The sequence below is a fragment of the Erithacus rubecula genome (assembly GCF_903797595.1).
Source record: "Erithacus rubecula genome assembly, chromosome: 6".
NCBI classification, from domain to species: Eukaryota; Metazoa; Chordata; class Aves; order Passeriformes; family Muscicapidae; genus Erithacus; species Erithacus rubecula.
In genome coordinates this window covers 25,655,887-25,673,551 of record NC_136688.1, presented here as the reverse complement: position 1 = coordinate 25,673,551, position 17,665 = coordinate 25,655,887, and the positions used below count along the sequence as shown (strand labels likewise).

Genomic DNA, 17,665 nt, shown 5'->3' with positions numbered 1-17,665 from the left:
TTTTTTAAAAGCAAGAAATCTCTTAGAAACGCAACACCCAGAAACTTCCTAGAAAATAATGATAATTTCAAGGTGTAGCTATCCTGAATTGCTAAGATATTTTCAAAACAGTGTAATATAAATATCCTAGTTGGCCACCCAAATTTTAACTATTCTTCAAGCTTTTATGGCATAAAACCTGATTTCATATAAAATTAATAGAGAATCTAGTAATAATGTAACTAAATCCTATTATTGATGTCTATTGAGGAAATAAAACTTCAAAAATCCAAAATCTTGCCAAAAGAACAAACTATGTTAGAACAGGACTATTATCTTTGGAGTTTAAACACATTTTGCCCTTATTTCACCTTAAAAATTGAATCCCATGGATGTAGAAAATACTGGTCCCCTTGTGCAAATTATTATTTGTTTTTCTTTTTAGCAGTATGTTTCACCAACAGCTAAGAATATTCATGGATAAAAATCAAATTGCCTTCTGTTGCAGCAAAACACAGAAAATCATAAACTGACTCCATCAATCTGAGTAACAAGATTAAAATGCACTTTAGATGATGCCTGGTAGACAATCTCAAAATGTCACAGCTTCTGTAAATTCCATTCAAATGCATGTTAAAACTGGAAGTGAAGTATTACTTTCCACAGACCAATATTACAAGTAATAATCAAGCCTTTTACAAAACTATTACTGAGAATTGTACCCAGTTTTGTTTGTGAAAGTAACTTAATCTCAGCATAAATCAGATTGCCAAAATATCACATAAGAATGAATATTTTGTATTATCTTGGGTTACAGTTTGTAAAATGCAGAACTATTCAGGGGTATTGATTTCTTTTTGTCCTCTAATTCTGTGATAAGATTCATATCTAGTAAGAAGATTATCTAATAGTTTAATCTACACCATACTTTCTAATATTTTTACCTGACACACTGTATTTAACCTAAATGCAAAGACTCACATTTTATATATTTAAAAACTGAATAAAACATGTATAAGCATCCTGCTCAACAAGCACAACCACAGTTCAAAAATAAAACAATATTTCTGCTAGAAATCCTGCCCTCACCCTAAGTTTAAAATGAATGGTGTAACTCACAGGTGTTCCCATCATTGTGTAAGTTTTTCCTGAACCTGTCTGTCCATATGCAAAGAGGCAGATGTTGTATCCTCTAAATGCACCAGACAACACAGAAGTGCCAAGGTCCTGGAACACCTGAAAAGACCAAGAGAAATAAAACAGTCCATGAAGAATACATCTCCCTGCAAACACTCTTCATTGCTTGCAGATCTTGCTCCTGTAATAACTCCATGGGAACAAGGATTTTCACACATTTGTCTTTCTATTTTACCAAACTCAATGTTGAGGGCTCAGCATTCACTTGTTAGATCTTCCTTAAGACACTGACAAGCCAAGCACAGTGCTGACAAGGAGCAGTAGTGTTCAAGTGCTTCCCTGCCTGATATCTCTTATTTTGTATTCAGACTACATGAATTCTTGAGGATCTTTCCTACCCTGAGTGTTTACAGTTCTCATCATAAATGAGAAAGGCATGATCAATGCTCTTTGATGCCATTACAGAAATTCAGCATCAAAATTATATATTGGAAGTCAACTCTAACCTGCATGCAGATTTCAGCCAAGCAATATTTCCATCTGACACATCTGGTCAGTAAGTGAAACCACTAGGGGCTGCATGCTTTATCTTCTCACACCAAACACACAGTGATGTGTCTTTTTATGATCATTGTAGGGCCAGGACTTATTACCACCAAATTCTTGTCACCCTCTCAGGACTTCCAAAGCTTGCACTGGTCCTACTGTGGCTGCTGAAGTTGGGCCAACATTGCCAAAATACCCTTCTACTTTCCCTGCTCCATTTTTTTTTTTTTTTTTTTGTTAATCCAGAGGTGACCCACATCATGATCAAACTCTTGGACTCTATGAAAGAAGATCTCTAGCTCCAAGTCTCAGTTAAAGCTGTTATATTTATTCTATATTAAACATACATGTTTACTCAGACACTTAAATTCAAATATGTTTCAAATCAGACTTTTTAATTAGGCCTTGAGAGAAGACATAATACAAGCAAAACTGGATACTCTGAAAACAGAGACATAACCCTAGGATGGTGATGCATCAGAATTTCAAAAAAATTATTTACTGAACTTCTATTAAGAGTTGATTAGTACTGTCTTGTTTAGCTTCTTTCTGGTAAATTACACTCTCTCTCCTTTTCTAAGGATAAATTACAATTAATTTAATTGAATATAGCCTCAATTTAATCAGAAAAGCCTGTTTGTTTTGGTGTACTGCAGAAAAAGTGGCAAATTGAAGCACAGCAGTGAATTGATTACTTGATTAAAAAGGAAAGAGAGTAATTGAAATCAAAGCTTTTTCTAATATCAGAGGCATTAGTCCAAATACCCATCAGCAATAACAGTTGTAGATTATACAAAAAGTCCTTTGATTAATCATTCTGGGCATATGTACTAACATATTTCATGATACAACAGATTGAAACACAGACTTTGCTAATCACTGGGTGGGGGTGGCAGGGAAAAGATTCCTCCATGTCTCACATTTGAAATGCAGCTTCAGGAAGATGAGGTTTTTCGAGGAACAGAGTTGGATGTGGTTTCCTGCAGGGAACTGCATTTGGCTGAGCCAGCCCTGTGCTCCCTGCATGGCTGCTCAGCATGATTGGCATTGCTCACTTTGTTCCCTGCAAAATGAGCCTTTCAACCAACCCCAACTGGCCTTGCCATGTCCTTCCCCTGCACTTGCCCAGCTGTATGTGGTCCATATCCCATGGTGATCTGTGAAACATTCTACAATTTGTCACTTGTCAACAGCACTAACAGTGGGAAAAAAAAACATGCCTTTCTGAAAAAGTTATGGGAGGGCATTAAGGCAACTGTCAAATTATCACCATTGAGTTAATCCTTTTTACAACTGAAGACTAGAAAGACTGCCTATTTATTTCTTTTGAAATAAAAATGTATTAGAGGTTAAATGAATGTGCCACTCTGCAAATAACCTCTGAAACTCTTTAGAAAAATCTAAAATTATTAAGTATAAACTGTAGTCAGTATGGAACACAAAGTAAATCTACATCAAAAATCTGCAGTTAGTGTCAGGTTACCCTTGACAAGAAAATCAGGACTTATTACTCAATTCAAAACAAAATAAATTTTGGTAGAACAAACTGAGGCATGGTTTTAGGTTGCTTCTTCAAGAATGCTTGAGAATTTTAACCTTTTCACAGAGCTCATTTTTTAAATTGTATATGAGGAATATCAACAGGAAATGCACCTTGTCTTACCAAAAGATAAAAGAATTGAAGGAGTCTAGAAGATTTCAAAGAAGCCTTAGGGAACAGTGATAACCAAGTATCAGAAGATATTTCTTCTCCCTGCTGCATGAACCTTTATAAAGTGAATTTCACAATACTAGAGTAGTAAAATGCTTCCTTTTTAGAAATTGGAAACATGTTTTGCAATTAGATTTGTGAGTAATAAGCATAACACTATTTTTCACTACCAGGAGATTTAAAAGAAGCAAGCAGCAATCCGTTCTGATTCTTTCTCATTTGGACAGCAAAATCAAAATCTTCTCTCAGCTGTCCTTTGCCAGCTTAAAAGTCAAAATTTATAGTGAGTTTTTTACATCTTTCTTAAATAGTGAATTATCAGGACACTGAAAAATAACTTATTTATTAGCCTGAAGTTCTATCACATTTTGTCACATTAGACCTGCATGTCTGTGTACAAATATGTCTTAGCAGATAGATGACTCTATTTTCTTTCTGGAATATAATTCTTCTACTGCTAAAAGTAAAATATGGCATGGAGCATATCCAGTTACTAACCAAAAGGGATAGAATTTTCATATTTTTTTCATTAACAATAATGATTTGGGACTTTAATTTAAACTGAATTTTTTTCTTGGATATTAAAAGTGTGAAGCCTTTTGTTTCCTTTTGTTTTAAAAGGCCTATTTATTTTTGAAAAGAAGTTTTAGCATATTCTGTTTCTCCCAACTGCCTGTGCATATTATAAAGACCTTTTTTCTTTTATATTCTTTGACTCCTTAGTTATTATCAAACCAATGGCCTGTGGATAATCCCTTGAATCCATAACCCCTCTGTGACACACACTAAGACAGACACAAGTGTGTTGACTGTCAGCTTTCCTTTTGTTCCTCCGAAATGTTGGAGGCAATTAAATTGTCCTCTAATGCTACTTTGTTATTTTGTAACACAAGGCTCAGTTAATATCAGTACCTTTGACTTTTTTTTAAATTATTCTGCATTGAATAGATACCTAGCACAGCTGATGACAACAAGTACATACATTAGAAGTTAAAAGGACTCTCTTTATTCTCTGGTAGTGTCCCTCTTAGACAAATAAATGCTTTAATTTCAAAGATAATGGGGTAATTCTAGCAGAAATTAAGATTTGGCAATATAAATTTCCTGAGCATAAAACTTTCCTTTCTTAGTCCAATCAGAGCCTGGATTGCAAGAAGAGAGAAAAAGCATTTGTTTTAACTGACAGTAAATTGACTGTAATACTCTGGGGTTTAATAATGTAAGAAATTGTATGTTTTTTCAAGTCATTTAAGCCCAGTCTCAGAGTCACACAAAAAAAATATCCAGTAAACTTCCAGGTATAGCATGTAATGCCAAGTTTGCAAATGTAAGGGATCAATATTGATAAATAACCATTTTCTGGCACTTGGGGCTTTTTTGGTCTTAAGTAATTTTTGGGAAATAAGACTTGCATTTTGCTTTGAGAACAATGAACAAGCAAGGACCAACTTTGGCTGAAACAGAGGAAAAGGGAGGGGAAAGCAGAAGGAAGAAGCTACAACTTTAAGGAGCAACAAGTTAATAAAATAGTTTATCAAGTCTTATTCGGACAGCACCTATTTTATTATTTGACAATGTCTGAAATGGCCAATGTATAATAGTAACATTAGGACATTAAACCAAAGTTGGAAAGCTCAGAAATTTCAAGAGAGTTTATTTTGTAAAGGAAAAAAAAAAAAAAATTAAAAAAAAGGATTTTTAATAAATAAAATTGCTACATATTATAGGCATAGTTTACAAGCATCAACATTGACAACTCACCAGAAGCAATACAGTTTTACTGCAAAATATTAGGCTAAAGTAAGAATACTAAGATAAATTCCCACAGCTAATAGCCAGGACCAAAATCAAAAGACAGTTTTCTTCTTGCACAGCCCAATTTAAAAACAGCTTTTAAAATACTCCAGTTTAATGAAAGTGGAAAAGACTCAACTGAAGCAAAACACATGGCAAAAAGCTTCTGACCACCAACTTTAATTGACTTTTTAAGTGTTGAAAAAACTCAACAGCCTGATTTCCATTCAAGATTTGCCAAGGGAAAACCTCCTTATCAGTAGATAGAAAGCTTCTGAGTATCAAGACAACTGCAGCAGATGCAGCTACAGAATGAATTAAGTATTAAAGAGGTGCTGTTATTTATTACACAAACGCCATCATACTCAGCAAACAGGGCAGGGCAGCTTGTGTGTTGCATGAAGCCCAAGAGGCTCAGTGCTGTAGTGTCTGCTTGCCACAGATGTGCTGCATTTCATATCTGGTGTGTTTTCCTTCCAGAGTCTTACCTGCCTCAAGCTCTTGCTATTTGGGTTACAACCAAATTGTGTTTAATTAAATTGCTGCTACATCTCAAATGTAGCATCCAAGACTCAGATTTAAGGTGAAAAAAATATTTCATTAGAGTTCTACAGAACAAAGCAATTCCTGCCAAAATGATGAAAGCCCTCGTCCCACAATCTTTACAAACCCCTCAAAATTAATTTAAATTAAAAGGCAGAAAGAGAATGCAAGGAAGGAATATGTAAAAACAAATCTAGGATATAAGGCAAGGCTTTTTCTGCACGTGCTTTGTCTTGGCAATCATCAGCCCCATGTCAGCCGAAGGAAGGGCTGTGTGTGCACGGCCAGAGGAAGCGCCGGCCAAGGGCAGCGCATTGTGCGGCTCGGTGCCACAGGAGGCCGGGCTGTGACACTCGCATTACTTCAGCAACATTACTTCTGGCTTTGAATGGGAGAAGGCGGAAGGGGGAAGGTATCGCTTGGTTAGTTTGGGAAAGCTTTTTCTCTCCTAACAAGAGGGCACAGCTTCACAACCAGGATTATTTCTTTTCCTTCTCTCTGCCCTGCCTTTTCAGTTTCCTTTTCTAGCCCGGTCGGAAGCAGGGCTGTGAAAGGGACAGCTTCTCTCCAGCTCAAGGAGCCTGGCCCTGGCAGAGGCTTTTGCACCAGAGCTTGAGACACTTCTGTTCTTGGCTCAGCCAACAGACTTCCTGTGTGTCCCCAAACCCCTTTGTGCTTCAATTCTCCCTGGGAGAGACAACAATTATTTCTTTGTTCATCTTATCAGGTGTAAATTTTTTTCCAGTGGGAAAAAAAACTGTCTGCTCTGTGTGGTAATATACACACACACTAAATTTGACAGCATGGAAGTTTAAGCTTGATTAAGGTATTTAGGAGAAACCATAAAATAAAAATACTAGAGAAAGTCACAGATAATATGTGACAAATCTATTATTTTCTGGGGGGAACAGGAGGGAGAATATTAGATTCTGATTCGGCTTATTCACTCATTAAAAAAATCTCTCATTTTAAAAAAAGAAAAATCTGTGCTTACCACATCAGCCTCACTTATAAATATTCTGATAGATCCTGAACTTTTAAAAACACTAAACTGCTTCATCATAAAGGGCACAACTCCACTCTCTATCTCTTTTTTCCCTTTCTTTTTCATAAAATTTCTGGTATTTTGCTGTAAACATCAACTTGTGTAATTTTTCATCTACCTGTAGAAAAGGACATACCTCACATGTATTTTCCTTTCCAACAGGGACTCCTATTGTGTTATCACTGATTTACAGAAGAGCAATTATAATGTGATAGCCATATAATCCAAACACTACAGGATTTGACACCACATCAGTATTGATTTAGCACAGTCCAGCTCCATTTGTCATAATAAAGCTTTCTACACTGAAAAACACCTGACAATTTTTGGCTTTATTAATGAATACTTTAAGATTCACACATAGCATTTTGTGATTTTGGGTTCTTTAAAATTAGGTAAAAAATTTCAGTAAGCATTCTTAGGGAAAGGAAGAAGATTGGAAGCAAATGCCTAGCTCCACACAACTTGCAACACTGTCTGCAAACCACTTAATGAGCAGATGAGAAACTAATTGGTTTCATTACTCTGTCCCAAAATCAGGGACTACAGGTTTGAGTGCTGGGTTGGATGTCAGAGGCACAGATTTAATTTCTGTGCATCTTCAACAGCAGAACAGTAACACTGTGACTTAGACCAGTGCCAGCAATATCCCATGAAGGAAAATTTTTCATGAGTGAATTCTGGGCCAGACCATTCAATAATGGAAGCACAGGGGAAGCTAAAATCTTCAGTTTTTCAAAAGGTCTAACAAAGGTTAATGTCACAGCTGGAAGAAGCAACACAATATTCTCTACAGTCACACTGTTTTACTCCATGGCCAGATGTTTTAGACATCTCATTCCCCTGCCCTAGATATCACTTCATGCCAAAAAGATAATGCAAGTTGTCACTTTAAATGTTGTGCTACCATCGTTATCTGTGCCTGAATGGCTACTGAAAAGAAAAAAAAAAAATAAAAAAAAGGGAGAACAGTTTTACTGATATCCTCTTTAAATAAGCAAAATAAATACTGTGACAGTTAAGCATTTTTTTTTAATACTGAATGATATCTCTCTTGCAATGAAGAGAGCAAGGAATAAATAATGGATTATAATGAAGTTATAAATATCCTGCATTTTCTCCCACCGCCGCCAGCTCTTGGCTAAGATCCCAGGTCATTTGTGGATGTCTGTGATTCCATGTGAAAGGAAAGAAAAGAAAAACAACACAAAATTACTATATTTTTTTTTTACAAGACAGCAGAGACAAATACCAATTCTCATCTGTGTCTCTGAAAATAACTTCCCCTTAATTTTGTGAGAAGACTGAGGATGGAGATGGAAAAAATATTATGCCTTCACTTTATCACCAGGAGGCAGAAGGAAAAAGTAGTTTTACATTTTTCAGTAATTCAGTTTGGGCTAACAACTTTTTGTGATACTCAGACAACAGCACAATGACACTATCAAGACAGATTTCTGAGTTTTTTCCCTTCAGCTGGAAATTGGTATTCTCTTTTCATGTGTCATCTAGCTCAATTTGATATTTTTGCTATTAGATCACCAGCTCTTAAAATTACAACACTGTAAAACAATTCTTAAGCCTATGAAATATACTTTCCTAGCAATCAGCTCATTTTTCACCTTCATACAAGAGAACAAAATAAAAATTAAACAAAAGAAAAGACATTGAAAATAGTTATTTATATCAATAATTCTTTTAAAATGCCAGCAGAAATCCTACAAGGCATCTTCTGTTTGTAAAACTATCTGCAGTGACTTCATTTCAATGGTACTCAACCCAAGATACTTCACATCATGCTTCTGGAAGTAATTTTTCTTTATTTGGCATTGTTTAATCTGGGGAGAACCTTGCAAGTGCTCATGGAGCTCTTTTGTGCTTGGTCCTTACTCAGATTTCAGTTCTTTACAATTACAATGATGAGATTGGATCCAACCTGTGAGCTGATTCTACACTACAATCTAGAAACATATTCTGTTTATAAATTGGGATGTTAAACAAGTTGCAGCAGTATACTTTGTTAACAAAGCAATGTTTGTCATCTAGAAAAATTATATGCTGTTACTGCACAAACCAGAAGCATTGGCATTTTACTGCAGCAGTTTCTTGTTTAAAAGATATTATGCCTCCATAACTGAGGAGATGAGAAGGTTTAAAGGTCATATTATAATACACAGTTGTTACTTCTGTTTCACAGGAAGGAAAAAAATATCCTCCTAGTTACAGCCAACAGACTTAGGACTATAATCATCTGAGAGATTCTTATTTCTGTTGCTAGCTTACTTAAAATAAAGACATAAAAGTACATGCCTTCTGACAGGGCCAGTTTCTAGAATATTTGCAGGGCTCCTCAAACCCTGTGCCCAGTTTTGGGCACCTCACTACAGTAGAGACATGGAGGGGCTGGAGTGGGTCCAGAGAAGGGCACTGGAGTGGTTTCTTTTAGTGTGAAAAAAAAGATAATGTTTTCCATGGTATATCCCACAACTTAAAAAAAATAAAAAATTAAAAATGGTTTGGAGCTGTACAAAAAAAAGTCCTTTCTAAATATCTATGGTTTTTAGCAGTTTCCAGGAGAATCCAAACAGCAGGAGGTAATTTAAGGTGACTAATGGGTTCACAGAGAGAGGTTTTGGCATCCTATTCTCAACAATATACTAAGAATAAAGTTTGACAGGGCTAGTGGTTCAGTAAATTGTTATTTCTGCTCTTTGCAAGGTGATTAGAATTCTGTTCACTTCCAACTTACAAGCACTGCATATTTACAGCCAAAACTGCCATGAACTGCCACAGCTTACCTGAATAGAAATGTTGCATTAAAAAAAAAAAAACAGGTGCAGGGTATCAGTTATTTTTATTTAAGCTCTCCTAGGGGCAGAAATTATTCAGGTTGTACAAAAATACTGCTTCATACTGTCCTTCCCTTACCCTTTCACTTCATACCACACCAGCCTTAAATCTGGGCAAGGCATACTATGAAGGTGGTCCAATTGTTCATACTATGCTTTGTTACACCATCATAAAGCAAAAGGCAAGATGGTTCACATCACCTGTAAAACTTCTAAAAAATGTTTGTAAAGTATAGAAGAGCTCAACTATCCCCATAGAGCAAAGGACAACACCATATATTTTCAAAAATTAAAACATGCAGCTCTTCTAAAAATCAGTTAAAAACCCCAGGCATCAGAACCAGGGAATCTCCATGTCCCAATTAAGGTCACATATTTGTGTGTCATTACAAGCCTGGTAATGACCAAATCATTGGTACTACCAAGATGAACAAAGACTATTTGGCAAGCTGTCAAAAAAAAAAAAAAAAAATCATAATATTATGGCAAGGCACTGCCTGTGAAGAAAATACTGGAGTTTCCCTCTCAGACATGATGTTTTCTGGGGGGGAGGAGAAAACAAACAAACTTTTAAAATATTCAGAGGGACATATTTGATCATCTAAGAAAACCAGAATCTTTTTTCCCCCAACTAATAAAATACATAAAAGTTTTGATATGGAAAAATGAGATAGGATGAAGGAATTTCATCAGCATTAAAAGCTCTTGAAGATGCATTAAATTTAATTCCTCTACAAACTAAGATTTTATGCTATGCAGCCCACTAAAATGTGCAAGAAATGAGAAGAGGCAGATAGCTAAATGTTCAGAAGACATAGTCACAAGGGATTGAAATGCAGGACATTAATGCATTTGCAGGATTTAAGTAACTAGCCAACCTTCTACATATTCTTTTCTTATTGGTACAATAGTCTATAATGAGGTATACATTTTTTAACTTATGATTGCAACTTAATTGTCAGTTCTATCCCAACATAAATTTATTGTATGGAGCATATGCTAAATCAATACATTTTAAATGTCTCAATTATTTTTTAATACAAGTGTCTTACTACAATAAACTGATTCAGGAAAAGATTCACATAAAACCTCAGGATGTTCTCAAATATGCCAACCTATTAATCTAAATTTCTACTTGCACTATTTTCTCTTTTGGGTAGAGAACAGTCACATCATTGATTCAGTTAGAAATTCAGATACTAGAGAATATTGCTTCTGTTTCAAAAGACTATTGAATATAATGACCCTGTGCTGAAGTTAGTAGATGATTTCCAAACAGTTCTGCTGTTTAAGATGACCATCCATCTCCTTGGGAATTCAGTTCAGACTTCTCCCTTTTCAGTGTAATGACTTCAGCAGAAGCATTGGGTGTTTCTTACATTCAAGATCTGTATATGCTGCTCTCACATCAAAAGAAGGCCAAAGCATCTGCAAATTCTTTAAAAATGGTTGTCTGCTTTGATCAAAGCTGCCCAAACAGGTCAGAGTAGCACAATGCACTGTACAATTTAAAGCATTTCACTTGTAACACTTCTTTTATTAGTACCTCAATCACTTTGAAAAAGTCAAAGCCTGACTTGAAAAGGACTTTTAAAACCATACTTAGACAATATTTTTCTCTGTGGAAGATTGTTTCCTCTATTTCTGTTATCAAATAATTTCTCTCCCCAAATACTTTTCCTTATTTTTAGAAATTAATCTGTTAATCAGAGTCTGATTGCAAGAAAGGCAGACTCAGATTCTTTCCCAGAAAAACATTACAATGTGCATGCTGCTAGTTATCTTGTGAACTACATATTTTTTAAAAAAGTTATTGATTTATTGATACTCACTATCAAGCATAGCCATGCAAAAAAGGTGCCAAACTGCAGGCAAACTCCAGCCCCCATAATTAACTCACAACCCACAACTCTTCAGCCAGCTGCCATCAGCAGCAATTTAAACATGCCCAGCCCATATGGCACAGAACAGCCCAAGTTCAGACTCTCAAGCACTCTCAGCCTCCAAGGAAGGGTGGCCACATGAAAACTGCCAGCCAGGAATGCCCCTGGTCCCTGCCAGCTGCTGGGCTGTGCCTACAAATCATTACAAGGTACCAGCCATCCCAGGCCAAACAGCACCAGGACCCACAATAACAGTTTAGCTCTGTGGATGACCAAGCTGCTGTGCTCATGGAATATTCCCTGCTCTCAGGTACAACCTGTACAGATACAGCTTCAGTTTACTATAAGAAAAAAAACTCAAAAAAACCCAAAAAAAACCAACTCTGATAAAATGAGGAGCAAAAGATGACCTTCTAATCAAGATGAACTTCTAATCCTTTTTGCTTCCTCTTTCAACTCAGCATGCCAATGAAATCCAGTGGCAGAAAGCCTCTTGCATTCTTAATAAATGGAATAGAAAAAGATTACATTCCATATATTGTAATAAGCAACAAATTTATGCAAATGACATGCTGTAGGAAGTGAGACAATAAAAGCATTGTGGTGTACTGAACAGAGTCAAACACACAGAAATTATGTAAAGGAGGACATGAATAGCTGAAAGCAAGTTTTTGCAATCCTCCAAAATCTTTGTTTTCAGACTAAATGTATCTTCAAGACATTGACAGTTGTTTTGAGTTTCTGCTGAATTTAAGTTAAAAATATAAAAGCTACCTGAGCCCAGGCTTTAAATTATCTGATTTTCCAGTGATAAAAATCAAAATAATTGCTAATTTTCTGAATATGAATTAAAAATTCAGTTTTAATTTCTTGCTTTAGAGCTATAAGACACTCTAAAAATAGCTAAGAGATACAGCTGTGTTAGCTGTCAAAAAAAAAAAAAAAATTGAAAAAGTAACAGCCTCAAGTTGTGGACTAGAGCATTTCCCAATCATTGCACAAATAAGACTATGTTTTGCTTTTAAATGATACCTAGCTTCACCAAACCCTTTCATTTGATTGGAATTTCAATGTACTAGAATAAGAAAAAAACCATCACTGCTTCAATGATAAATTTGTATCAATCCTCTCTCTAGATCTTTAGCATGATTCCATCTTTTCTCCTACTTCAAAACAGCTATGAGAAATGCTCTTCCTTCCAATAAAAAAAAAAAAAAAAAACCAAAACAAAACAACGAAACAAATGAAAAATCATAAAAATACAAAAGCAAGTGGGTTTCAGACCTTGCTTAGGTATTGAAAAGGTCAATAAATCCAGAGGGTCATACATTTCAAAGCAGAATTTGTGTTCTGTTAGGAAACAAACTACAACATGTGTCAATAAGAAATACATTAGTCACTGATGAACTACACTGACCATTACTTCCAGTCACTACGAAACAGGATGAAACTTAGACCATCAAAATAAGAGACTGGGGAAAAAACAGCCTTAGAGGATTAACTAAAGCAGCATGAGGACTTCATGCATGATGCAGGGTAACCTTAGCTGCCCACCATCACCAGCAGCTGCCTCTGTGCAGGGAGAGATGGAGTGTGCAGGCAGGTCCAGCTCCAAAGCACAAGGGAAGCAAGCCCCAGCTTGGGGACCACAAGCTTGATCAGCTGAACAGCTGATACCAACAGATGCCAGCACTCCAAAAATTATCAACCAGCCATTTCACATGACAGTGGTGTAGTTTGGTCAGGCATCCCTCAAAATGCATTTGTAAATCTAAAATACAGAACATCATCTCCCCTCCTTCAGATGAGAATGTCCTAACAATGTAATACTGAAGTTATAAAGAGTGAGAGCTTTCCCACACTAGTGTGTACATCTGAGGATGAGAAAACCTAAACTGATACTCAGAATTTCAATTTTGATATTTTGAGGCAACTTACAAGCATTCCTAGACTGAATTAATTTTGTCTTACACAACATAAAGGAACTGCCACCAGGAACTACTTTGTCAGAAAAGCCACAACTGAATGGAGATGTTAATTTTGCTTTTCACATACAAGGTCTCAAGGGCAGGCTATTTGGTTGATTAAAAACAAGCTGATTAGGGAGGCAACATGCAGGTCCTCAGATACAGCCAAAAATATGATTCATTCAGTTTGTGTTCAAGGCCACACACACATCTCACTGAGGCATATCATCTTAGTTAGCAGAAAAATATAAAAGTCAGCTACCATTGAAGATAGTGAGCACAAATTTACATAAAAGGGAAGGGTTTGTTTTTGCTATAATACAAATGATCGACTGCTGATCATACCAAACACTTTAATAAACAGTGAAATTGGACACATGTATATTGCTTAGGTTTATCAGACTTCAGCTACTTATATGTGCATGTCCAATCTCATGCCTCCAACATGTCAGAAACAGGGCTCATTTTCAGAGATAAATAAACTGGCTGTGTGGAACTCAATCACAGCTATTGCAATAAACATACCTCACTATTCTATGCTAGCACAGCCCTGTCTCTTAAAAGAAAATAAAACCTCACACCCAGAGAATAAAATCTCCAAACCTGGCCAAGTCTCCCAGCAAATCTATCAACATCCATCTATCCAGTGACTATAGAACTCACAGACCTACATGATCTTGGAGACTTAGCTGAAGTTCAGAATAATTTTTCAATCATTTCATCTCCCAAAAGACAAGTCTAACCAAAGTTCACATAGCATTGATAAGATTGGAGAAAAACCACTCCAAGTTAGAGACTAATCTTGGATCAATCTGCAGCCTTGGAAATACCATGAATATGACCTTCCCTTCTGTGAGTAGCCATGCTGTGGAAATTCTTACAGATGAACAAGGGAACCTATTTGCAAAACAGAAGGAGTATGAAATAGTCCTTATTCTAGATTAGAAGAAGAAAGGAATGCCACTATTTTATGAACATGGAGGAAAAACTCTGGTGTGATTAAATAGTGGAATTTAAACTGTAAATATCCCTATGCAAGTAAGAAAGAACAATCAATATTCACACACCATTTATTTATATAAAATATATTTTTCTTAAAAACATCTGTTAACACAGTTAATTTAAAAGTAAAAAAAATGTCCATCCAAATAAACATATTTTGCAGGTGACTTCAGAAAGTTTGCAGTTCATTGTACAAGTCCTTGGCTTTACTTGTAAGACATGCAAGAATCACAAGGTTTGTAGAAGTAGCTCAAGAATGCAAATGTGCAGGTTCACTGCAAAAATGCACAACACCTGACAACACAAAGAACTTGATCCTTTTTTAAGTTGCTGAAGGTATTTACAGATCCTTTCAATATTATTTAGTGGGTTATACTGAGTGCCTATTGCAAAGAATGTGCTCTGTACATCTTGTAGGCAGTGATCAGTGCCTAGCAGGGAAACAATCAGTGAGCATGAGCACTGGCAGATTGAATAGTCAGAAAATGTCTCATTTCATTGTTTGTTAAACAGTTTATTGCTTTCCCTCAGCTTAATTCTTTCTCATGTACTCTGGTTTAGGCTTCATATTTGAAATGTATCTGCTTTAGGCAATAGCTGCCTATGAATGCATACAACTATACAACTATTTCTATCAATTAATTCAATGCCATAATAAATTGAAAATCAACTTAATTCTTTTTGTCTTCCAACAAAGCCTGTTTTGAAGTTTGCAATTATTCACAATAGTTCCCAGAGAAGTTTTCAGCAAAGAAGTCTTGGTATAGCCAGAAAGAATGACCTTATTGGATCACAAACTGAACACAGCAGCTGTGCTGCTGGCAGAAGATCTATAACATGCACTCATGGTGGCTTCCCTGCCTCCACCATAATCCACTATATACTGATCCAATTACCGCACAAAAAGCCTTTTTCTTATAGCACACTCTCCTTTTCACTGCTGTCTCACTCTGGATTGGAGAAAAAAAAACTTAAGGATGGAATGCTTACTGCTTTTCAAATATTTCGTGCGAAAATGCCATTTACACCCACAGCTGCTGCTGCCTTCTCTTTCTCCCTTTTACAAGACAAGAAGGGGGAGAGGACAGAAAGAGGAAAAAAAAAACCTGAAGAATTTCTCAAGATATTTAAATTAGAAGTTCATTGTGTTACATTTTTTATAATTAGGCTCATATCATGGATAACAGATTTTGATTTTGTCCCAATAATTTACAAGAGAATTTAAAACTTTGTTCTTGCAGGAGAGGCACAGAGACATGGAAGTTTCAAAGCTCAGCTTAGAGAGGAATGATCTCTCAGGTAAAGTTCTTAGAACATGACTTTGTTTTCACTTAAAAAAAAAAAAAAGAAGAAGAAGGAATACAGTGACTTAATTTGATGAAGAGTTGGAAAGTATGTTGCAATATTTTCCTTCCAAACAATACTGTTGTGTAACTTTTCTAAGCTTTTGCAGTTAACATGTAAAACAAATAAACAAATCCCTCAGAAAAAAAAAAAAAAAAAAAACTTAGTGCCATATTTGAAACCTTGCATCCTAAACATCTGTTTCCTTATTCACTCTTCAGTTATGCTCTGACAAGCAACTAAAGAAAAAGTCTGTCTGCCTCTTTCCCCAACAACTTTTCTTAGCTGAAAATAGTATAAAAACTAACTATGCTGCGAAGCCAGACATGATGGAAAGCACTTAGGATACTTTTAAACAAATAAGAAATGAAAAAAACTCTTTCCAGGGCTCATATGCATTCTATCACATGAGCCATCAGTAACACCCATTTCTGCCTTCAGAGCAAAGAATAATTTTTCCAGTAAATCTATTTATAACCAAAGACAGAAGTAATTAGATAATGTGCTTGAAGAGAAAGGAGCACTTCCTAGCTGGACATGTGGAATGGACAGACAGGCAAAGAGAGCCTGTGCTGTTTGCTATATAAAGTTTAGAAATGACCAACCTTTAACTGAACATGTCTTACTTTTGAACAATCTTGTAAAACTCTCAGTGGTTCAAATGCACAGTGGAAGAGTGCCAAAAAAAGGATCACTCTTGTTTTTTCCCTTCCATGAGTAAACCAGTGCTGAAGAATAGGAAGGAGCACGGTGAGAAAGTCAAGAAATTACGAGCAGTCACTAGATTGGCAATAAAATTTGTTTTTTATACTCTCACTTCTTTCTTAACATAAAGCCATCCTGACTTATTAAGATAATACTCTTCACATGGCACATCACAGTGCATCCTCCACATACAGGGAAATCCATAACAAAATCTTGCAAACAATATTTTTATTCTTTGATAGGCAAATACTTCTCTTCAAAAAAGACCATGTATTCCTTCAGGGAAAAATATGCAAGAGGGTGTAATCACTCAGTTATTTAACCTCAGTGCACTCTTATGTTTCTTAGATTTACCTCAAAGCCAGTTATCTTTTTGTTTGGCCATAGCCTTTTTGGTCAAGGGCTTTTATGGATGTATCTTAGAAGGGCCATTGAGAGTCACAGCATTACTGGAAATGATAACATTCAGGGAGACACTGAAAGAATATTCACACTGCCATAAACAAAATATACTGTGTCAAACCAAAATGACACACTTATCAAGTCAAGCCAGAAATATAAAATTCTTTGACCAATATGCATATAGTTTATTTATCTCTTTAGAAAGTCTGAGGAAAAAATTCTGAAGTCTAAACTACTATATCCCTTTTAAACACTATCATCTCCATTAAACCATTGCACTAAGGTACAAAAAAATTAAACTACAGAAAGTGTTCCAGGAAAACCCAGTCAGAGTTTTGGATCCCACTGAAATCAGTGCTGGTTGGGAACTTGAACACTCTCCTGGATTTCATTATATCTACCCCTCAAAGCCTGTCAGTCATGGAACACACTGCTGTTATCAGAAGGAGCAGAGTGCTCCAGAGCACCATGTGTGGCAGCCCTGAGTGCAAATAGCTGCTGGCACATCCTGTGGGTCAGTGCCCACCGTGGGCACCGAGCACACAATGCCCGGATGGGAACCGGGGCTGGAGGGCAGCTGGGGACTGGGACTATAGCAACCAGCTACACAACAGCTAAATGCTTGCATGTCTTCCTGTCTCACCCTTCTGCAAAATACCCTCATGATTCTGCTCAACTGTGCTGGCTGAAATATTTTTTTCCAAGCTGAAATGTATTTTTTTTTCATCAGTACGATTTAAATGGGCAGTTACATAAGT

At 36.1% G+C, this 17,665-nt stretch overlaps 1 protein-coding gene across 1 annotated transcript in view; it reads right to left on the bottom strand.

Annotated features, from left to right (window-relative positions):
- Window positions 1–17,665, bottom strand: part of STARD9 (StAR related lipid transfer domain containing 9) — an 89,281-nt gene that overhangs the window by 53,635 nt on the left and 17,981 nt on the right. Inside the window, 1 exon segment of the mRNA XM_079308002.1 lies at window positions 1,099–1,215. Within this exon segment, the coding sequence (XP_079164128.1) occupies window positions 1,099–1,215 (117 nt within the window).